This window comes from Bos javanicus, chromosome 22 (assembly GCF_032452875.1).
Source record: "Bos javanicus breed banteng chromosome 22, ARS-OSU_banteng_1.0, whole genome shotgun sequence".
NCBI lineage: Eukaryota > Metazoa > Chordata > Mammalia > Artiodactyla > Bovidae > Bos > Bos javanicus.
In genome coordinates, this window is record NC_083889.1 from 38,891,770 (window position 1) to 38,915,759 (window position 23,990).

General features: G+C 41.0%; 1 protein-coding gene across 18 annotated transcripts in view; it reads left to right on the plus strand.

Moving 5' to 3' along the window:
- The window catches only part of CADPS (calcium dependent secretion activator), a 471,340-nt gene that overhangs the window by 421,302 nt on the left and 26,048 nt on the right, over positions 1–23,990 (plus strand). For all 18 annotated transcript variants that reach the window (XM_061396481.1, XM_061396488.1, XM_061396484.1 and 15 more), the window contains 2 exons: positions 4,927–4,959; positions 11,679–11,786. In XM_061396481.1, coding sequence (XP_061252465.1) covers positions 4,927–4,959; positions 11,679–11,786 — 141 coding nt within the window. The remainder of the gene's footprint in view (positions 1–4,926; positions 4,960–11,678; positions 11,787–23,990) is intronic.

The following is a 23,990-nucleotide window of genomic DNA, read 5'->3' on the forward strand; positions in this document are numbered from 1 at the left end:
TTAAGCCTGTCTACACACGCTAAGTCAGGTGGAGGGTCTAGGTAATTAGCTGGGACATTCAAAGCCAGAGAAACCATTTTGGACCTTCTGCCCTGAGTCGGCACAGATTATTATTCAAATCCCTCAAATATTTTTCGAGGAAAAGCCATTTTAGGTTGTGTCTACATACAATGAGAAACAAGACTTAAATATGACTGGTTAATAAAAGTGGTTTGATAGATTTTTTTTTTAAACTGGATTATAGACAGCTTGGGGGATGTGAGGTTCAAAGCTATAACTTACTGCCTGTGTGACTTTAAGCCAAATTGCTTCCTTTCTTTCAGCCTCAGTTTTGTCAGCTGTAAAATGGGATTGTTAATAGGACTCTTTTTCAAAGATTGTTGTGAAGATTAAATATAACAAGTGCAGTCTTCCTAACTCAGCACCTGGCAAGTAGGAAGCACTCAAGAAATGTTACTTATAATTATGAGTCGTGGCGGGGGACATGACTCATTCTGGGTGTTTGGAGAGATTGTGCATTTAGACACCATCCAAGGAAGGGTCCGTGAGTCAAGCATCAGTGGCTTCCGTCCCTGTCCCCTAATGTAGTGCCCAGAACCTAAGAATTGTTCTTTCCTGAAGACCTGTGAAAATACGACCTTCACCCTTGGTCTCCATCAACTTCTCCTAGTTTGTGTGTCTCTTCTGAACCCAGAATTGCCTCTGTCTGGTCAAGGGGTGAGGGTGGGGTGTTTATGGATACTGCTAGAGAGGAGGCAGGCATTCTTTGTCCCACCATAGGGGATGGTGGGAAAGTAGGGAGTCTCAGGAAATGAAGTCTGGCTGAAGTCACAGTTTTTGCCTCTCCCTTGGAGGACGGTTGGGTCCCTATAGAGAAAGGATGGTATCTGGGCAAACCCCTCTCCCTCAGCCTTTTCTCCTGTGCCACAGGGTACTTAGCTTTGTACCAGTGAGTGCTAGGGATATGTGGTTGGATGTACAGAGCGCCCTGACTTGGGGAATTGCCCTCTCACTTGTGCCCTGGCTCGGGCAGCCTGAAGAAGGGAGTAGAAGGGAACACTGCCTCGGTGTTCTAGAGAGGAGTCCACTGCATATGGTGTTCACGGAATTGACAGGATGTTTGCCAGACTGAGAACCAGCTAAGATACCTGCTGGAAACCTGGGGAGATTCCAGCATCCTTTTTATGGTGAGAAATTGCTCATGGACTAGACATGAGCAGTGAAACTGTCACCATGGCCACTGGGATGTGGAGCTGGTACTTGATCTACACCAGGAATCCAACATTGGAGTAAGAAGAGGTACAGGTAGTAGCTTTTACCACATCCTCAGCGCTGTTCTTCACCCTTAGCTGGATTACCTCGTCCAGTCCCCTCCGTATTCCTTTGAGGAACATTATAATTGTCCCATTTGCAGAGTAGGCTCAGAAGTTAATTAACTTGGTCAAAGTCACCTGGTGTGCGCTCAGATTTTCTGACCCTTGACAATGATTTGAAAATCCCTATTGAGTTGGGAGGATCTGGTGCTTCCTCTCTGCTTAGCATATAGCTGGCCAAAGACAGAGTCCTGTGGATACTAAAAAAAAGCACCTAAAGGTAGCACGTAAAGGTTACATTAAGCAGGAAAGGGCTCTCTAGGGGCCACAGTTGGATCCTGGTTCTGTCAGCTTACTCACTCTGCTACATCTCGACATGTACTGAAAAAACAGACAAACGAAAAAACAGAACTAATGATAGCTTTCTATCTTTTTTTAAATTTTACTTATTTACTCATTTTCGGCTGTGCTGGGTCTTCTTTGCTGCACACGAGCTTCCTCTAGTTGTAGCAAGCGGGGGCTACTCTCAGTTGCGGTGCACAGCCTTCTCCTTGCGGTGGCCTCCCTTGCTGCAGAGCATGGGCTCTGGGGCCCCCAGGCTTCAGTAGTTGCAGCACACGGGCTCAGCAGTTGTGCCTCTGGGTCTCTAGAGCACAGGCTCAGTAGTTGTGCACGGGCTCAGTTGCCCCATGACATGAGATCCTCCTGGACCAGGGATCGAACCTATGTCCCTGCATTGCAATGTGGATTCCTAACCACTAGACCACCAGGGAAGTCCCAGCATTCTGTCTCTTAAGAAGATGAGCAACAGACAACGGGAAGCAGTCTTAGAGGTAATCTCTCATGTGAGGAAAGGTTCACGTCGGAGCATCTTGCATACCTCGTGCTTGAGCTCCTCCAGCAAGGTGTCCTTGGTCACAGAGATAGCCAGCGCCTGGCTGGACCAAGATAGCTATTTTCACCTTCCTTTAGAGTCCCATGGTGTTCCTCATCCTTCCTGATTGTATGCTCGAGAATTACCATGACCTAGTTCAACCCTTCTACGTTGAAGGTCCTTGCTGAACTACATGAAGGTTTTCATTTCCTTTGCCATTAGTCCTTCCTTTTCCAGACACTTCTCCTTCACTTTTCTTGTAGAAGACACTTCCAGACCGCCCTGGGTCCTCAACATCTTCCTTCAAGTTCAGTGGCCAGAACCAAAAATGATACAGCACATCTTTCTAAATAATAATAGGACCACAACTTATTCTGACCTGTTTTTTATTATGGGATGGGAGAAAGGTTAATAAGGTTAAGTGCAAGTCAGCAGTTATCAAGTTTTTAAAAAAGACCCCTGAACTAAGTGCTGGTGCATGCAGCAGAGGGGATGATTTTCATCCTGATACAGAGTTTACCTTATCTTCCCAATCTGATTTGAAAGGAATAGGCTCTGACTGGTGTCCTTTTCTGGGTTAAAACTGCATGTTGGTGGGAAGAGTGGGCGTGTTGAAAGGTTGATCATTTCAGCTGTAGCAAAACTCTTACCAACTGCCAAGCACTCACTCAACAGAGCAAAGGAGGCAATTTGTAGCTGAGAAGAATTATTTTGTCAGCAACTGCCTGCCTGACCACTGAAGCTTACCTTCCTCACACTTTCCACCAGTGGTGAGAAGATCGGGAGTTCAAAAGGAAAAGTTAGGGCTCAGGAGCCCCGCATGTTAGTTGGGCTTCTCTGCCTTTTGGCCCAGGTCACGATCAAATAAATTTTTAAATTCGGTGGGTTTTAATATTCTAAATTGTCAATAGATAAGATTAATAGCTCTCCCCACTTTTGCAGGTTGGCTTAAAAAAGAAACAATACATGAAAATGTTTTGCAAAGTGAAAAATATTATAGAAATGTTAAATGTTAATGTACATAGAGGAGACATGAAAGGAGAGTCACCCTCATGCTCAAACTAAATTCTAGAACAGGAATAAAGAGGAAATAGTTCAGGTTGAGAATCATTTAGCAAAATGTTAATTATGCAAAATCTAGAAAGCTTTCCTCATACTCCCCATAACAGCCCAGAGTGGGTTCACTCCTTCACCCACCATGCTTTGCAAGTACCCAGCTTTATATGCAACCCTTTGGGCTTTCAGACTGACTCCTGCAGTGACTTCTCCATCTTGTCTGCTTATCCCTTAAGCATCCTGAAGCCAGCACTGGTCACTAGCTTCTTCTTCCTTCTACAGATTTTCCCTGAGTGCCCTTTCTAAGCCAGGTACCAAATGAGTTACAGGAGACAGCTATGGGCAAGACATGACATTGTGTGGGAGACAGACATTGCAGAGAAATGACTGAATTGCAGTTGCGATCAGAGCTGCAAAGAAAAAAAAATGTAGGGTTCTCAGAGAATCTGTAACAGGATACTCTGGGAATCGTCTAGGGTGTTGGTGATTTCAGGAGATAGGACGCATTGTCCTCTCAATAATTGACTAATCAGTGTGTATTCCACCCTTCAAAATTTACGAAACACTTTCTCATACATTTTGTCACTTGATCAGGTGGGTTATCAACCCTACAAAGTACACAGTGCTGTCACCCTATTCTAGAAATTGAGTAACCTAGGAGAAGGGACTCCAAAGTGATGATCTGAAGGTCAACTATTAACAGTTCTGTCACTTACAGAACTTTTGACTCCAAATCCTGAACTCTTTCCACTCTGCCCATTGGCTCACTGATTTCTCCTTTTTTGTTGTTGTTTAGGTTTTTAATTGTGGTAAAAGTCACATAATATAAAACCTACTATTTTAACCATATTTAATGGTACACTTCAGTGACACTAAGTACATTCACATTGTTGTACAACTCTCACCATTATCCATCTCCTAAAATTGTCACCTTCCTAAATTGAAACTCTCTCCTCATTAAACACCAAGTCCTCAGTCTCCCACCCCACACACCCCCCAGCCCTTGGCATCTATGAGTATACTTTCTGACTCTATGAATTTGACTATTCTAGGTATCTCGTGTAAGTGGAATCAGAAAATATTTGTCTGCACCTAATGTAGATTGGAATGCATTTTTAAGGTTAACTTTATATATACCCTAAGAGTTGACATTTTAAGAAGTGACTTTGAGAAAAGAGCAACAGGGACAAATACCCCCTTGGATGTTTTCCTGGGAGACATGTGGGTAAATGTGATTCCAGTACTGGGGTGCAGCGGGAGGGGAGGGTGCTAAAATCCTACTTGGCTTGCAGCCAAAAAATCCAAACATAAAACAAAAGCAATATTGTAAAAAATGTGATGAGGACTTTAAAAATGGTCCACATCAAAATAATAATTGTTTTTTAAAGGGGAGGGAGGAAAATGCAGAACTCCCACACTAGGTCCAGTGTGTCAGTAAAACTTTGCTGTCTTTCTCTTTTTCTCTCCCTCCCTCTCTCTCGCTCTTTTTCTCTCCAAAACAGTGGGTCTCTCTTGGAGAAAAAAATAGCAAACAGATTTTATTGTTTTAGTACCTTTCTTGTGTTTCCTGGTCAGCTCTGTCTGCCAGCAGATTGTTTTAACTCTGATGGTGATACAGCATCGAGCTGTGAACAACTAAACATAAACACCAGCCTCACTTCCATCCTCTCCTTTCCTCCTTAGGTGAAGGCAGCTTCCAAATACGTGGATGTGCCTGTGAGTATTTGAAAACTGTTTTTCATGGGGGGAGGGGTTGGCTTTCATGAGAATTTTGATGGTGCCTTTTCATTAGTTGCCACTAAATTGTATAGTCCTGACTTGAATCACCAGAAGAAAGGAAGGCAAGAATATTTCCTGGTAAAATTGTTTGGAGATGAGAAGAGGGTATGGTTTCTTTCAGCAGGAAAAAGAGATTGTATTTGAGGGTGACCCCGGTTCACTTTCGTTTCCATCTCCATTAGTTTCTCTGGCATATTTCATTCTGTTATCATCCGGCTCCCCTCCCCTCCTGTGTGCACACCTTGGGAGTAGGGCGTTGAGCTAGAAATTTGCACAAACATGCCAGCATTTTTTAAAAACAAATTCAGAATTTGTTCATTTTGGGGTCAATTCTGCAATTGTTTTAAAGAAACCTTACAAAACTGCTTATAATTAGTCCAGACCTCATTAATGAAGAGAGCTCTCCAAGTTCACAGATAAAGCACTCAAAGTTGCCCAAAATTTACATTTAAATTGAGGTTAAGTACTACACATGAATGCTAGAGTGTGGGATTACCTGTGATAAATCAGGATACATTTATAGAGCGACTTGGGCCTGCCTATTAGCAAAGTAAAATTGGAGAGATTTAAATATATTCCAATAAAGGGGAAAAGAAAATGATTCTGTTTCTCCATTTCTAACAAAAGAGGTGTGAGTCTATTATAAAATATTAAATTTAAAGAGCTTATCTCAACAGCCACCAAGGGCCTTGTACTGAGCGTTTCTCATTCTGAACGTGGTTAAGTACCCTCCTTGTTCAAATACTTATTTGTTAAAATTTGTTTTTTTCTAAAAGGATTTATATTAACATTTAAATTCATTTCCCCAGGAAGCTCAGTGTGTAATGGTTTATTGGCTTATTTCTCAAAGGATGGCAAAATGGAAAATTGGAGGGAGTTTAACATTAGCATATATTTTGTTTGTTTAATGAAAGAATGTACAATCAATAATTATGCTTTGAATTTATATAATACTTCTCACTGGGGGACCCCCGACTCCTTCACGTAGATAGTCCTTATAATGGAGAAGAGAAAAAGCTCACATACCTGGAGCTAGGAGAGAAGTAATGTTTTTTCACAAAAGCCCCAGAGTAGAAACTTCCAGTCTACAGGGAACAGACTACTCAAGTTTTCTGAGCCTGGTTCTCCATCCTTAAAATAGGGATTAAAAACGCACGTCACAGATTCACTGTGCAGATTACATGGCGCATACATGGGACACTCTCTAGCTATTTCTGCAGCAGGAGAAGGGTGGGGTGGGGGAGATAGTTCTGCTCTGTTGCACAAGGGAGGAGGTGGGATGAATTGTTGACATCCAGCCTGGCCTAGCCTGGGCTTCAGCAGTCATAGAAAGGGAGTTGATAGTCCGCAACCCAAAGATCTGGTAACTGAAGTCTGTTTTCTGTTTCACCTCGAAGCAAAGGGGAGATCTCACCAATGAGATTTAAACAGGTGACCAGTGGGCAGGACCTAAATGTTTGGGGAAAAAAATTGATCTGGCAGTTGGTTCTATCAACTGAAATTATTAGGCAGTTAAAATTATTGGGGGCAGAGGTCAAAAAAAGTCAAGTTTGGTAATGTCACTTGGCTCAACGTACTTCCTATGAGCCAGGCTCAGATTTATTGTCAAGATGAGGACAAACTGGTTTCTACGTTGACACAAAAAGGAACAAAAATCAGCTAGCCAAGTTTCCTCCCCCTAAGGAGACAGAGAAAGTGATGCAGTATGTCCCCAAATGTGGTACACTTCCCATCCACAATATACAATCTCATAGGAACAAAAACTGCAACCAAGCCTTATAAATAACCTCCGTGTGTGAGGCATTGTTTGAAGCAGTTTACGTTTAACCTGCACAACAATCCCCCTTCAAGATGAGGAAACGGTGGCCCTGCTAGGTTGGCTTGCTGAGGATCCCACGGTTCATAAGAGGCACAGCTGAGCCTTCAAGTTCTTAAACACTACATCATCTGCTGGATATGATTTCCTTTAGTGCATAGACAAACATCTTTTTTTGGAAAACTGAGAAATTATTTTAATGAATATCAGAAAAAATACGATTGGCATGTCAAATGTGCTCTTTCACCATGATTTCACCCATCAGTATGCCTTGGGGACAAAGCTAAACTTTAAAAATAATTTCCTTAGAGTATTTTGCAGCAAATCCCTGGTGGCTCAGACAATAATATTATAGCAAATGTTTTAATAAATAATTTTCCAGAAAACATTAGTACAGGATACACATGTACTATATATACACTGTTCACCCAGAGTAAATAATAGTTTACTTCTCAATAATTATTTACTTCTCAAAACAGCCCTAGGAGGGGAGTAATAGGACCATCGTGTTTCACAGTGAGGAAACTGAGGCGCGGGGAGGTTCAGTGGCTGCCGTGGTCACCTGACGAGTTGACGGGTACATGAACATTTAAGTGCTCGCGGTTTGATACGTAGAGCCACCGGCACTGGCTCCCAAGAGTCAATGGTGTGTGTTTGCTTCCAACTCTGCCTTCAGTTGAGGGCACATTGGCAGCTCAAACTCAGCCTTGGAGGGAGTATTTACACCACGAAACTGTCAAGCACTACACTTCAAGCTTGGTTGTTTTGTTTGATTGTTTTTGTCTTGAAGAGCGAGTCTACCAGCTCACCAGCAAATATCACCTATTAAATCAGTAGTCCCCAAACCAGAATGTGCAGAGGTGATAGTTGGCAAGGTTTTTTTGGTTTGTTTTGGTTGTTTTTGCTGTAGAGATTCCCAGCCCCTTGCCTCTGGAGATTCTGACTCAGCCACTCTGGGGTGAAGCCTGGAGATCTTTAAGAAGCTGCCCACTAGATTCTGGTATTCTGCACAACTCTGGGATCCAGTGGCTAAATCAGTGATTGACCTTTGTTCTATACTGGAAGCATAGGGAGTTTTTTTTTAGAAGTATCACTCTGAGGTTGCTTGACAGCTTAAAGCAGAATCTCTGGGTGTGGCGTCTAGGCATTAGTATCTTTCAAGCTTCCCATATCCTTCTCATTTGCAGCCAGGTTTAAGAACTCAGAGATAAAATCATCTTTTAAGTTGTCTCTAGTTCCGGTGAGCTGACCTCTGTTGCCTGTAAGGTTTTTGGCACACGGTTTGTTGGTTTAGTTTCTTGTGGGGACTGGTATTTAGTTACCGTCGACGTTTGTCTCTTAATTATCTACACTAACAGAGGGAAGCGCTGTTACCAGTCATTCAGAACATTGCACGATCCCCAAAGCACATCTCTTTGTCTTAGGTGGAGTGTTCCACCCTTCAGTACGGAGCAGATTTGCATTCCTAATTAGGGTTGGCTTTAGGATGCTGGAAATTTGAATTCATTTCCCTCAAGCTGAGAAATATCCTGGGAGGAACACGCCATGATTAAAATGTCCTATTTCTTCCAGCCACCAAGTGGCTTCTTCAAATTATGTCTTCCATACATGGATTTATAGTTAACTATATGGGGATTTATATAGTCATTATTTGTTTAATTATTTTTTAAAATCTACACCTCATGATGTCAGTCTGTCCAAGGCACATTTAAAATAAACAATGCAATTGTGAAATATTAAAAACCATCCTGTAATTTTTTCCCATGTTACTAGATAGCCATGTGGTTTAAAGTGAAATGAAAGTCGCTCAGTTGTGTCTGGCTCTTTGCAACACCGTGGACTGTAGTCCATGGAATTCTCCAGGCCAGAACACTGGAGTGGGTGGCCTTTCCCTTCTCCAGGGGATCTTCCCAACCCATGGATCAAACCCAGGTCTCCCGCATCACAGGCTGATTCTTTACCAGCTGAGCCACAAGGGAAGCTTCATTTATCTAATAACATCAGTTGTTCAAGAATATTTTTCATCTATAACTACAAGTTAGCTTGTTGGTCACTGAACAGTTACAAGTGTAACCATTTTGGTTGAAAACCTGCTTAGAATGTGTTGCACAACCTTCTCTACCTTTTTAAACGGGAACTGACAGTACTCGTACCTTTTCCCTGTGACCAGGGATCCCCAGTGGCCATTTAGTGACCTGCTCCCCCAACGACTTCCCAAGACGTAGCCCTTCACAGCCCCAAACCTCAGTGTATGCTGAGTCTACATGTCTGATGCTCCAGTTTGGCAGCCTTCTCCCAAGAGCTAAGGGTATCAGGAAAGGTAATAATGTCTGTCAGCACCTCTGTTTCAAATAAGTCCCCTCATCATCCTTCCTGGTCCACCAAAGGATGGAAAACAGGCTTGTCAGAATTGGACAAATAGCTGGTCAAAAACGTGGGGACCAGAGGACTTTGAGAAAACACATTTTCATGCAGACTTGGTCTTTTTTTTTTGACACTGGTTTCTCTGAAGCAACTTTTTTCTTCTTGGTTCCAAAGTAGATTCCAAAGGTAGGTAAGGTCATGAAGTGATATAATCTTGTGGGGGATGCGGGGGCGAGAATCATAAAGGCTCATGTTTAAATAGCAATTTATGGCCTTTGAGGCAGTTTAACTTCATTATTTTAGCTGGTGATAGTAATAATCCTTGAAGGTAAGTAGGGGAGCTATTATTAATCCCATTTTACAGATGGTTATAACCAAAGCCCAGAGAAGTTGAAATGACTTTCAAAAGCTCCATTGTGTAGGGGATCAAATAAAAATACATGTAGTGTGACTGAGTAGTTAAATAAGGAGGTGCAACAGAGACTTATTCATTCATGGTTTTGTTCATTTGGGAAATATTTAGTGAACACATACCATGTGCCATCATTTCTGTGCTGAGGATACAATAAAAAAAAATAGATCAGATAAGGTCCCTGTATTCATGGACCTTATGTGCTAAATAGGAGAAAACAAAAAGCAATTAAATAGATTATACAGTGTCAGATATTGGTGAGTGCTATGAAGAAAAATAAAAGCTCAGTCAAAAACTCAGTTTTTTTAACTACCTGGGTGAGCTGAACTGCACTAATATTTATTTTCAAAGTTTTTATATGCATTTTCAAAGCATAAATGAAAAGCCCCTTTGAGGACAGCAATTTAGTGAAAAGAGAAGGAGGGGTGAAAATAACCGTTATTGTAGATCGCTGTTGTGGTTACAAATAGGTCTGCTGAATTTGGCTTTGAATCTTAGCTCTAAGATGGCTGTCTGCATCCAGGAAAAGTCAACATCTGCCACAAATATCACCAGGGAAGAAATGGAAACAATAATAAGTTTCTCAAGTGCCCCAGGAAGGGGTGCCCATCCCCGCTGAGGACGCCCTGTGATGTGCGGCTGCCAAAGGGAGTGGAGGAGAGAGTTGCCAGCTTAGAACTGATAGCTATCACTTCCATCTCATTGGAGGACCTCTATGGTTTCGTATCATAAAACTGCAACAATTTATAGGACCATCACACAACCTGCTCAATCCATTCGCTGAAAACTGCTTGAAAGTGTAGCAGTTGACTACTGCCGCTTTGAGTTGTCCTCATTGTTTTTCAAATTAATACCTTGTCATTGTTTCAGCAGGTGTTAAGAAATGTTACTAGCATCCCAGGGGCCAGGCATTGGCCCTTTGCTTGATAATTGTTTGCTTTGTATCAGGAAATAAAAAAAAAAAAATACAGTCCTACTGTTTCCAAACCTTCCTCATTTTCACCCTGGAAATTACACAGAAGTGTTAACTAACTTCAATTTGCAGTGCCTGACAGTCACGTCTGGTAGAGAAATGATACTTTGTGATCTAAGGTAAAGTCACAGTAATGAAAACTACTCTTTTTAGTTATTAGCAAACATGCATATCGACTGTGGAAATTTAAGGGGTTTGTGGCAGCTCTCCTAATGACCCATATTACAGTGTTTTAATAGGTTTCTTTGGAGATAACTTTGATTGTGACATCTCAAGCAGTATGCATTCTTAGTTTAGTTTTTCTTACCATAAATGATTTTGTAACCACTGAATGAGACCACCTGCTTACCTTTCCAGAACGTCTAATTTATTTAAAAGTCTAATCCTTCCCCCTCCCCATCTTTTTGAATCCTTGGACTCTAAAGCTATACCAGGAAGCAAAGACAATTGGTTGAATGTCTCCTTTGAGTAAAGTAATAAGGAAATACTCACTATATACTCAGGTTAAACTACCCCCACAATATGACTTGGGTAGGAGGTGGTATAGATTGAAATAGAATTTTTTTACTTGTCATATCCTCAGTGTTTTAAATTGAGGGGATCAGGGAAAGCTGTCATTTTTCTAATATTATTTAAGGACAGACAGTGGAAGATAGAGTATTTTTGAGTATTTTTTGATGGAGCTTTCAACCAAAAGAAAAACCAGAGAATATCTCTGGGTTATCTGGTGAAGATTTATCCATTAGAGTATATTTGCCAGAAAAAAAAATTAAAAATAGGGGGAAAAAAAACCTGTACGACCCTGCAATCTCATTCAGCCTGCCAGGTTGAATTTCTAGAAAGAGCTGGAGATTTTAATATCAGTTTCAGTTCCTGGAATTTCTGTCCAGGCTGTGGATAGTGATGCTGTTTATGGTGGAGCCTCTGGATACCGTGTGCTCCAGACAGCTCCCGGCTCTAGGGGAGAGCTTCAAACTCCAGGGGAAGTGCTGGGGGTCCAGGCAGGGTGAAGTGGGCAGAGTATGCAGGGGTAGTCGAGATAGAGCCACTGTCTGAGAATTCCATGTTCACGTTCTCCTGTTTCTTTGCAGAAACCTGGGATGGACGTGGCCGATGCGTACGTGACTTTCGTCCGCCACTCTCAGGATGTCCTTCGTGATAAGGTCAATGAGGAGATGTATATAGAAAGGTTATTTGATGTAAGTAAATGCCTTCTCCTCCTTGAAGGCCAAGGAGGAGACCCTCCAAAATGTGACAAAATAAAGAGACAGGAGGATAAGTCACATTTTGAGAAAATGGATTGGTCCTGATGCAAACTTAATCTTTTCCTTCCCCTCCGCCTTAGGCTCTTATCTGTCCTGTGTCTGTCCCCAACCCTCCCTCGCGTGGCCGTGTCTCAGTCCCCACCTGTGTGATACATAGCGCGGCACACAGCCTCGCACAAGCCGGCTCCTCCCTGCACGAAGCTTGTGAGGTGGCAGCTTCCTCTAACTGGCAAAGACCTTCCTGGGTCATGGTTCCCCTTCTTGCAACCCAGCCCTGCTTTAGGGAGATGCTCCCTGCCGTCTGGGAGACTGCGACTGGCCCCTCTCCTGAGGGTGGTTCACAGCTGTGGCATGCAGCTGTTGCAGGAAACGTAGCATCGTTATCACTTCAAAGATGATTGCGTTTCTGGAAGACTAGAAATCTTTAGCTAACCCTGGGTTTTGGCAAACAGTTAATGTTAGTTACTTGTTCTTTTGCTGTTCTAAACCGGGGTGTCCCTTCCCCACCTCTCCCACCCCACCCACTTAAAAATTTGGAAAAAGAAGCAGGGGTATAAAGAGCAGTTACATCAGGCTGCCAGACCTGGCTTGAAGTTCAGAGAACACATTTCTGAGGGGTACTAGTTATCAAGTAAACTTACTTCCACTGTGACTACATCTGCACTCTCAAAGCAAACTACTGAGGTCAAAAGCAAAAAATAAAAAGGAATCTGCTTCGGTCTCAAATTTTCTGCCTCTTTCAGGCCAAAGCAGATGGGGCTGCCTGATTTAGCCAGATATTTTGTTTCAAGTTCCCACCGAATTTGCCAGTGTAGACCCGGCCAGAGTGCATGGAAGCCGGCGTACTTGTCTCCGTGTGGCTCTAATTGTACAGCCTGCTCCTGTCTTGTGAAGCGTGAGCTCCTCCTGTCCAGGTTTCCGTATTTTGAGTGCCAGCTCGAACATTAATGTTTTGGTCTACTATGGAATCCGTGTTTCTGTATTTTTTCTGCGATTGTGTTCAGCAATTTACATCGAGTTTGTGTGTGTGTGTGTGTATGTGCGTGTTTTTGTTCCATGGCTAAGTGAGCTCATTGTTGGCACCGCTTAAGAATCTGCAGCTCCTGACTTTTCTGCGCTTTGTCTTCCAGCTCATTTGCTTTCCTCGTGTGTTGAAAAGGCTCCTGTCTTTTTTTTTTTTTTTCTCATTTCTAATCATCCCCTTTCTGTGTTCAATATCGCTCTTTCCTCTGCATCACCTTTTTTCGAGAAAACCCTTCTTACTTTTTAATTCCCACCCGTCCTCTCTCAGATTAAAATGGAACTTATCTCTCATGTCAAATGTTTTATCACATTGTATCAAGTGGCATGAATTAGAATCAAATAATCTTCCTGTGTACATCTTCTAGCATGGCCCACATCCACTGAGAATGCCTCATACATGCATAAAGCTCACTGGCGGGTCCTCTCCCTTCTCTGCATGCGTGCCTTTATGAAAGTACCAAGCCCGGAGTGTCTGGGGCCCGATCACCCAGCCAATAGGCATTGAAAACAGTCAGGCAGCACCCTTGGGTCTGCGTTTTGGAGTGTGGACTCTCTGCCCATCTCCGCTGAATGAAATTCCAAGCCACAAATGTTCAGGAAGCCTGTGGGGTTGTTCTTTTCAATGCCTAGGTTGCCTTTTTTTTCTTTTCTTTGATCAGTATCTTCTAATTCTCAGTTTTGTGTGGCTCTCGTGTGCGTGTTTCTGTGTGAGTGTGTGTGTGAATAACCCAGTGCTCTCCAAAACTTTCAGATATCTAGTACTGAATTTCATGTTGAATCCACAGTTTAGCCTATTATTTCATTGACAAATAACCCAGTTTTTCCTCCTGATTTTTTTTTTAATTAGAAATCGTGCACGGTGGGGAAAAAATGTTTTTAAGGTGGCTTTGTCAAAGGCAGCAAGGCAGATTGTCCTTTTCTGGGGCTTTTTTAAAGGGAAAGTACAACTGGATCTTGATTTTAAAAGTACGGTTGTAGCTTTGGCCAGCACAGATGGTAAACTGGACTTGCCCAACTGTTGAAGAACAGAGGCAAATTCAAGCCCTCTGGTCATTGGTGTGAATTAATAATGAAAAGAAACAATACACAGAGTATGTTTCTTGGGATGCAAATTATGTTTAGAGTTATTCAAAAATTCACAAGTATGTCAAATCCCTTGTGGAATTACAAACTGACCAGCACAAAATGGCATCAGTAATATTATCAAAATCCCCACAATTTAATCTCCCGTTGTCCTAATTCTGTTTTTCCAAAGGAATCTTAATTGCACTTCCCTGAATATCAGAGTTTAAAACTTAACCATTACAATCATTCACTGAACATCACTCCCACCCCTGTGGAAAAAAATTTTTCAGCAGTTTTATTTCAAGATAGCAAATTTCTGTGCCATTTACTTCCTTACTTCCCAAATAACCTGCTCCCCTAATTTACAGAATATTGGTGCTAGGCAACCTAACTGATGTCGTGCAGGAAAAGTTCTTGAATCTGTCATGATTTTAAAACATTTGTCATTCGATAAAACCCAGAGCTTCTCAAGAAGCTTCATTACCATGCAGCCCCAGTAATTTAATTCAGTACTTACTGTTTTTCTATAATCTAGCAGCAAAACATCAGATTACCAACATGTTTGATTATCTTCGGCTTCTGTTTCCTCAAGTAGGATGTTTATTTCTTTACATATATGCTCTGGAAGGCCCTCATTGTCTACTAAGCTACACAAGGGAATCGGAATATTGAGGCAAAAAGGGTGTCTGTAAAACCTCCATTTCTTGCTACAGTGGACTTACCCTTTCAACTTCATTCTTAATGATAGTGGTCCTGGGGCGGGTTTCTAAACAATTGGCAGAAAGCTACTGAGAAAAACTTGTTGATCTGAGAGGTGTCTCTTCCAAATTGTTGCATTTTGATAAATGGCAAAAATGAATAATAGAACATTAGCATTTTGAATGAGGAAAATATGTATCTCCGAGATTGTTTGCTGTTTGGAGGTTGTTGATTTTGATTATTGTGTCATTCTCTGTTTTTTAGTTCCTGCTGGCATCTGTCATTCCAAGGAGTGTTCTCAGAGTTCCCGTTGTATTTTTAACGGTGTTTCAAAGTCTCAGTTTGATTTACCTGGGAAGTCCTTTAAGTTCTTATTATTCAGGATTATTTTCATTCTTTTTTTTTTTTTTTCCGTCTCTGAGGGTACCTTGTGGAAGAGTCTGGATGGCTTTAGTGTGTATCTGTTCCTGAGAATGTTTAGACTAATACCCAGTCATTTAATGAGTGCATCTTCCATTTTACCCAAGCACCGATCTCCGCGTTCTCTCTCTCTGTCTCTGTCTGAGCTGGGGTTTTTCTTTTCCTCGTCATTGTACTTCTGGCTGGAATTGGGTGTTTGTGGGAGATTATCGGCATAGCATTTGGGGCTCTATATTTAATGTTCTGCATTTTTATCTATTTTATTATGTAACTTAAGAACAGCTTTCCAAATTCATCTTCGCCAAAATTTTTTTTTTTAAACAGGCATTTTCTAGGTTGATTGAAGAAATACAGTCAAGCATAATATTGTCTCACCAAGTCTTTTCAATGCAGTGGAAGTTTCCCTGTTTATTAATCACTGATTCATATAGTCCTCCTATAAAATGCTAACAACCTTTTTAGTCATGCACACACACACACACAAAAAAACACTAATCGGTTCAAAATTAAGTGCTGACAGGAGAAGAATCCTCAAACTGTTTTTCTTGGTGTTTCAGATATGTAGCTATACATTTTTTCATCTGCATGTTTGTAATTTTTTTTTTTTTGCTAAAAAAATAGTGATCCATTGTGAACCAGTTCTAATTGCTCAAAATAACAGTTTATAATATTTGGGAGGTGGGGGAAGATGCAGAGGTTTAGAGCAAGCAAATATGCTGATATGTACAATCATAGGGAATCTAAATTATATTGAAGATGCTGAATTCTGAAAAGAGAATTGATTACTGTCAGACTCAAGTGAGAGCTTGGCCTCTTTGAAAATTATTGCTGACTTTTAAAGAAAATATAAAACATGGAGATGAATAATCTCCATATTCCTGAAGCAGCAGCTTGAAAAGGAAAGCACAGCCAAGAAATAACTCGAAGACAGAGATTTAAAGCTTGAGTGTCCATTATTCATGCAGATAGCCTCCCCCCACCTCCTCTGGTGATTAATTCACCATTTGCCCCGAAACAAAAACATGGTTTTGGAAATTAGAGATCAGATCATCAAGAGAAGCACCTAAGATTTCAAGGTCTAAACAAAAATTAATTTATTTTCTTTCCTCCTTGTACTTCTTGAAGACACAGACTGAGAAGAAAATCGGGATTAAAAGAGATGTGCTTAGGGTGAATTCATCTGCTTAAACCTCACAGGCTCGGAGATGAGTGATTAAAAAGCCATCTCAGACTTGGATGGCATCCACATTGGGGGTAACGCTGCATGCACACTGCCTTCCTCGGGCCCCCGTGTCACCGTGAACCAGGCCTAGGGAACACTGGACGGGAGATGATACGTGGATTATATAGGTCAATTATACACTTAATCTGCCTTCTGGAGGATTAAGTATTTGCAGATTGACTCTGCATTTGGCTTCTCCGTGGCAGTTATCAGATCAGGAAAGGGCCCCCTCACCACACCGCCTCCTAAGTACTTAATCAGGCAGCGCAGTCAGGTTCGTTTGGGGCCGCCGCCCCGTATTCTCTGCCTTTCACGGATTTTAATTTGCTGTTCCATTATCAAATCATGTATTTGTCCACTTTATGTGTCAGCCCAGTAATTGAGTGTGAATATGTCCCTTTAAAGGGGTAATTTGAAAACTGAAACCCCTGCCTATTAAAATATATTTGCTGTATTTATTTATATAAGATGCCACAGATAACCTGATTAAATTACAAAAGCACAACCTAAGTGAACATGTATCAATCAAAGTAGGAGCCATTCTGCTGGAGGAAGGAAGTGTACAGAAGACCAGGCAGCAAGAGAAACATTATGTTCTTAGGTGATATCTGTCAGGTGTGTGGCCAGCTATGCCGCAGAGGGAAGTTACCTCCAAAAGAACAAAAGTGGGGAGAAGCATACAAGATTCACTAATAGAATAGGTTGTGGTTCTAAGGGCTGATTAAAGAAAATCAAGGCATATGGCATTCAAGACATTGAGACAGTGAGTTATCTCCGCTAGAAGCAAGAAGCCGGCTTGGCTGCCCCTTCATGGGAGTTCTTGGGTAGTGAGCCTGGGCCTGTCTTCTGGAGCCTTCAGAATTCACCCTTGATCCTCACAAGCTGGGTGACCATGAACAAGGTACTTAATCTCTCAGAGTTTCAGCTGATTCATCTGTGTAAGAGATGATAATAAGCAGAAGAACCTTCTTGTGGAGTGGTTTGAGGGTAAAGCACCGGGCACTCCTGCCAGCATCAGGCTCAGGAAGCCTTTGGTAAGTGTCAGCCGCCACCACCACCATTATCACATCATCATCATCCCTGAAGGGGAAAGGCTTTTCCCAGGCATCTTTTTTTCTTGTTAAACAAAACCCCACATCCGTGTGAAGGTGCTGTAAGAATCGTGCCATCACTTGCAGGCATTAACTTCAAACTTGCTTAGAATTACAGGATGTAGAGTCGCCTGGTACCTTTGGTAACATAGTTCTGAAGCAGGTAGAAGAATGGTGATCAGGGCTGGGGCTTTGACGTAAGCCAGACAGGAGAAGGGGTTCTGTTTTTGCCACTTCTTAGCTATTTAACTTCGGGTTGACTAGTTAACCTCTCTGAGCCTCAGTTTTCTCACCTATGAAGAAACTGACTTCTTAACAGTTGTTTTGCGGACTGAAGAACATAATGAATATAGACTGGCATAGTTAAAAATTTGACAAGTCTTTTATCATCATCATCATCTCATAGAACTATCTGTTCATTCCATTGACTCTGAAATGGCCTAGCCCTACCCCCTAAACAAAGCGACAGTATGTTGGCAAATAACTTGTAATTGACCTTCTGATTGGGGAAGGGAAGGATAGGAAGGAGTGACTATACCTTTTATTATTACAGAGGAAACGAATGTACATTTTAGACATTTAGAGAATACAGCTAAGCAAAAATAAAATGTTACATGTCCAGCAGGCAGTGTTTATTCTTTGATTCTTTTTCTGTTTATGTATATGATATACTTTTAACCAAAGTAAGTGAGGAAAATTTGCTATTTTTAAGTTGGTGGTCTTGATTTTCAGTGTCAGTAAGTGTTCATCTAATTCACTGTCCATATTCAGAATTTCCCACTTGTCCCCAAAATATTCTTTATAGTTGGTGTGTGCAACCCAGGCTGTGATTCAGGGCCACACGTTGTTTCTGGTGGAGATGCACGTTCAATTTCTTTTTTACCAGTGCTGGCCCTTTTTTCATGATCCTGACTTAAAGGGACCGTCGTGCCAATTGTTCTGCAGACTGGAGGAGTTTATTACTATCTAAACATAGAACTAATTTAAGGAGAAAAAAATATATATCTAGCTGAATTCAACCAAGTAGCTCTTTTGGACATAATTAGTAACTCAGCATAATTCAACCAGGGTTTTGTTTTTTTTTTTTTAAAGCTGTTCTCTGTATGTAAGGAAAATTTCTGAAGCTAGTTTTAAAATAAAGAAAAAGCTAAACCGCAAGGACTTCACAGAGGTCAGGAACAAGTTGCCCACATGAAGAGCTATGGTGATTTTATTTCCTGCACTAAGGCACAGGTATCTGAGCTGAAGAAGGAAATCTGAGGTCCCAGTTCAGTGTTCCTCGTCTCACTGTAACTGCTCTTGGACTGGGTACTTAGACTGGCCTTCCCCACTCCCCACCTCACATCGTTTGTAAGGGTTCTTTGTTAATTCTGCTAGGATTTTCTCTGAGGTTATCAATCTGAAATTAAGCCCTTCAAATCAGTCTGAAGCTGAGCTTTTCAATACTCCTCAGATCCAGCTTTAATTGAACTATGACCTCAACCTCATCATCCTCAGTGATGAGGCTAAAGAGTGTTTTCTCCAGGCTCCTAGGGTATCCTTGAGAATCTGTGTGATTATATATACTTGAACAGGAAAACAGATCCAAAATGAATCAGGAAATATAGGAAAGGAAAGATTACTAATTTTTTTTTCCACCTGATCATGAATCCCAAAGTAAACTCTGGCAGTTCAGGCATGTCCTGGGCCAAGTATCATTTCCCAAGTAGAATGTGGAAACAGAACACAGAGTCAGAGGGAATTGAAAAGTGGAAAACCTGTCCATCTACCTTGATTTGTAACATTATAAGGAATATAAAATACAAACACACACACACACATATGATTAGGGTTTGAGTTCTTGCAGTGAACCTCAGACTTGGGACCATTGCAAGCTGGAATTAGAAAACAGTTCACTTTCATGACTTTTATCCAGTGCTCCCTAAAGACCCAGTGTCTTCATGACTTCCCTGGTTCCCATCATGTAAATCTGCTTTTAGCAGATGTGCTATTTGCTCCACTGTTAAGGTGAAGAAAACTTAGTTCTGCCCTTGTTGGAATATTGGCAGTTTTATTCAGATATTAAGCCCAAAGAGTAAGGCATGAATAATGGTGATCTTTGACATGATGGAAAGCAAGCTCTACTAGAATGGGAGGGGATGGAAAGAAGAATGTTTTCATGCCTCTGATGCCCTATGGCAGTGAATCTTATTTTCAAATACATATCCTTCAAAATAACTAGTAAAGGATAGCAGTTATTTTGCATTTCGAATCTTAGGTATAGAAACACATGTCTGTTCCACAGGCTTCTTTCCATGCCTGAGGTTTCAACAGTAGTGCATGCAGAAAAGATAAGGAGGCATTAATAGATTTGGATTATTTGGATTAATTGTATCAAATGGGCTGTTACTATCCAAAAGGAAGTATTTATTTTTTGTTAGCATTATTCTTACAGATTTATATTTCAGGGCATGTCTTCAAGTAGTTCTTTCTGATCTAGATGTTGTCTCTGAAGCCATTCATAGAAATAGAGTTCGTTTACTTTCAGGCAAACCTGACATAAAACCAGTCTTGGATTTTTCCTGGAGCTTGCACCTACCAAAGAGTTTTGCTAAGTATCTTTATCAGAACAGCTTTCTGTGTTCCAAGAGACATTTGGTGAATACAGTCAATTTGTTTTCTTTTCCAGCGGAGAATGTTCCAATAGTCATTCTAAGAAGCCAAGCTGATTGCTCTGTTACATTAAGGTCACAGTATCCTTGCTAACATGACCCACACAATTTCTTTTGTGTCTTAGAAAAGGTTTGTTTTTTTCTTATGGCAGACTTACGGCATGGAGGCAGTAAGTGACAGACTCACACGTGTACATGCATGCACACACACACACACCATACATACAGGCACACACACAGTAGCCAAGGCACATTTTGTGGAACAAATATTATCACATTGAGTTTCAAGATACGAGATGTACTAAATCCCCAAATACTTCCCTTCTTGCAGTGCTCTGTAGAGGTTACTATCATAAAATTTCACTGTCTCTTGATGTGTAAGTCATAATTGCTCGCCCTAAAATTTTTTAATGAATGGATTTTAAATATCATCTAGGTTCTTATTATTCAAAGTGTGGTTCTATGGACCATCAGCATCTGTCTCCTCTGGGAGTACAGAATTGCAGCCCAACCCCAGTTGAATCAGATCTGAATCTACATTTTAACAAGATCCTCTGTTGATTTAACGTTTGAGAAGTACCGGTAAGATCAGTGACTGTCTTATGTGCCTATCACTCACAATAGGAAGCACATTTTATATTACAACCCAGTATGTATTTATGCATACACACACAACAACAAAAGTTTATGAAATAGTTTTCACCCTCTCTGGGGTGCAGTGTGATATCTTCTTTTTCGTCTTTCAGAAGTCTTGATGGTAACCAATGAAATGATTTTATTGTATGATTTGTAGCTTGTAAGAGGTCCTTAGAGAGCAGAGGTTCTCACTTTCGGCACTACTGACTTTTCAAGCCAGATAGTTCTTGGTTGTGGGTGTGCTGGCCTGTGTACTGAAGGATGCTGAGCAGCCTCCCTGGCTTCTACCCCCCAGATGCCAGGGGCAACCCCTTCTCAACTGTAATGACCCAACCTCTAGACATTTCCAGAAGTACCCTGGGAGCAGGGGGGATACCAAAATCACTCCTGTTTGAGAACCACTGATCTGGCTGATCCAGAGGTTAATGCTCCACGTAAACAAGGGAGCCTTACGTCTCCAGTGTCGTGTGCCCCTCTGCCACCACCGTCGCACACATTTGAGAAGTATGTGTAGCATCAGCAACAAAGAGTCCACACTTGTCAACCCCAGACGTGACATGGAGGCTCTGCCTGTCTTGGAAGTGGATTATATCTGGGGGGCTTCGTGCAGTGATAGGACAAGCTTGTGAGACATCCAGGACTCCCCACCTCCCTCACCAGTCTCCCAGGAGGAGTCACTCAAAACCAGGGGAGGGATCCAGAGCAGCAAGTTAGGTCAGCAGTACAGATTCCCACTTTGACCTCCCTCAATTGCTTTGCTTTTTATAATTTCATCAGGACCTTGGTTAAAAAAAAAAATTTTTTTTTGCTTCTACTAGGTGGCTACAAGTTATTTTTGCGTGTCCAAAAACCTGAAAAGAAGGCTCAACTTGAATACTTCATTCATCCTAAATTCCCAGTTCAGAAGAGAACAGTTAACAGCCTCCTGTTCTGTTAAACTCCTGCTGAGTTGACTAAAAATCCAGTTAATGGAGTCTAGCAATTTGCCACCAGTATGAATATTCCTGTATCAGAAGGCTTATAATGATTGTGCTGCTTGCCACATTGGGTCACCTTGACTGCCTTTGGCAGAATTTTTCACCCTAACCATCCCTGGACTAATTAATGCCCATTATACCAACAAATCTCCAGGTCTTGCCCAGGATGGGGTTATTATTAATTACCAGATCTTCATGCCATCCAGAATATAAAAGACCCTATCATATTTTGTGTAAAAAAATTTTTTTGGCAAAGAACAAATAATATGTAAACCAAGTTAAATTTATGAGTTCTCCAGTACAATTCTCTAAGTCAGTAGGGTTTTTCTCCCCCATTTGGCTTAAAAAAATTTTTTTCTACAATTTTTAAAGGTTACTTTCCATTTACATTTATTACAAAACATTGGTTGTTTTCTCCATGTTATACAATACATCCTTGAGCCTGTTTTACACCTTTTTTAAGGAAGAGAACTATCACCTCCTTTTATTCAAAAAGTTCATTGTTTGGCCTAGGGATCCATTCTGTTAAAGAGAAGAGACCCAGCTATCAGGTACCTCACCGATTTGGGGAGTACTAGACCAGTGTTTTTTTCACCCAGAGGTGGTTTCACCTCCCAGAAACCATTCAACAATGACTGGAGACATTTCCAGTTGTCACAGATAGAAAGGTGCTGTTAGCATCTAGTGAGTAGAAACCAGGAAGGCTGCAGTGGACAGCCCCACAACAAGGAATTATCTAGCTCAAAATGTCGATAATTTAAAAATCCTTTGTCTGTAATGATATGGGCTGTTTAACTTTAAATGGTGGTAAAAAAATCATCCAATTATCTTCAGATCATTTTCTCACCAAGGGATTCCGATTTCTGTCTCTAAAGAATACTCAACTTCAGAGATTTATCAGAAACTAGTCTCCAAAATCCTTTTGACAAGCTTCATCCAAAGACATCTTTTTAGGGTCTCAAAAATAAAAACCAAAGAATCTTTAACACCTGCCTTTCTCATCTTGAACTTAACACTTATCCATGAGTGGTTCCCATGAAACTTCAGTACTTCAGTAAACCTCCAATCTTGTCAGTTAAATGAATCACCACACCTTCCTTTTACTAAAAAGTGTCCTTTCAAGTTTTTAAGGAACTAACTTCTTTATGTCAAGCAGACACGAAGAGCATAGGCTTTGTAGTAAGATAGCCCCAAGGTCAGTTTTTGGGTCTACGACTGCTTACCTGTTGTGTGACTTTGAGTAACCTCGATTTCCCCCTCTAAAAATAGGGATAAAAACAGTACCTACCTCTTTGGCTTAGAACAACTAAATGAGGCAATGAGTAAACCATATGATGCTTGGCGCATTAGAATCACTCCACAGATGCCCCTTCTTGTTGCTGTCTCCATCAATAGTGGTAGTACCATGAAGACCAACAGGAAGTCTTGCCTAATGCTAAAACAAGCTTTGCAACAACGAAAAGTAATGATACATTCCTTGTCAACAGGAATTTGAAAAACCAGAGATGAAATAGTCAGAGAATAGAATAGTAAGTAACAAAGAACCCAGTTGTGCTACAGGATCTCTAAAGAAAAAAATTTTTTTCTAATTGAAGTATAGTTGATTTACAATATTATGTCAGTTTTCTGTGTCAGCAAAGTGATGGAGTTATATAAAGAGAGAATTTTCAGATTCTTTTCCATTCTGGTGTATTGTAAAATATTGAATATAATTCAAAGTGCTATAAGTAGGATTGTGTTCATCTATTTTATATATAGTAGTTCGTATCTGCTAATCCCCAAATCCTAATTTATCCCTCCCCCACTCCATTTCCCCTTTGTTAACCAAAAGTTTGTTTTCTATGTCTCTGAGTCTGCTTATATTATCTAAGTTCATTTGTATCATATTTTAGACTCCACACATAAGTAATACCATATAATACATATGTTTCTCTGACCTACTTCACTTAGTATGAGAATCTCTAGGTCCATCTAATCCATGATATTGTATGATTTCATTCTTTTTTATGGATGAGTAATATTCATACACACACATCCATGATATTGTATGATTTCATTCTTTTTTATGGATGAGTAATATTCATACACACACACACACACACACACACACACACACCCCACATCTTCTTTATCCCTTCATCTGTCGATAGACTCTTAGGTTGCTTCCATGGCCTGGCTATTGTGAAGAATACTGCTACGAACATTGGGGTGCATGTATCTTTTCAAATCAGAGTTTTCTCCAGATATATTCCCAGAAGTGGCATTTCTGGATCATATGATAGCTCTACTTTTAGTTTTTTAAGGAATCTCCAACTGTTTTCCATAGTGGCTGTACCAGTTTACATTCCCACCAA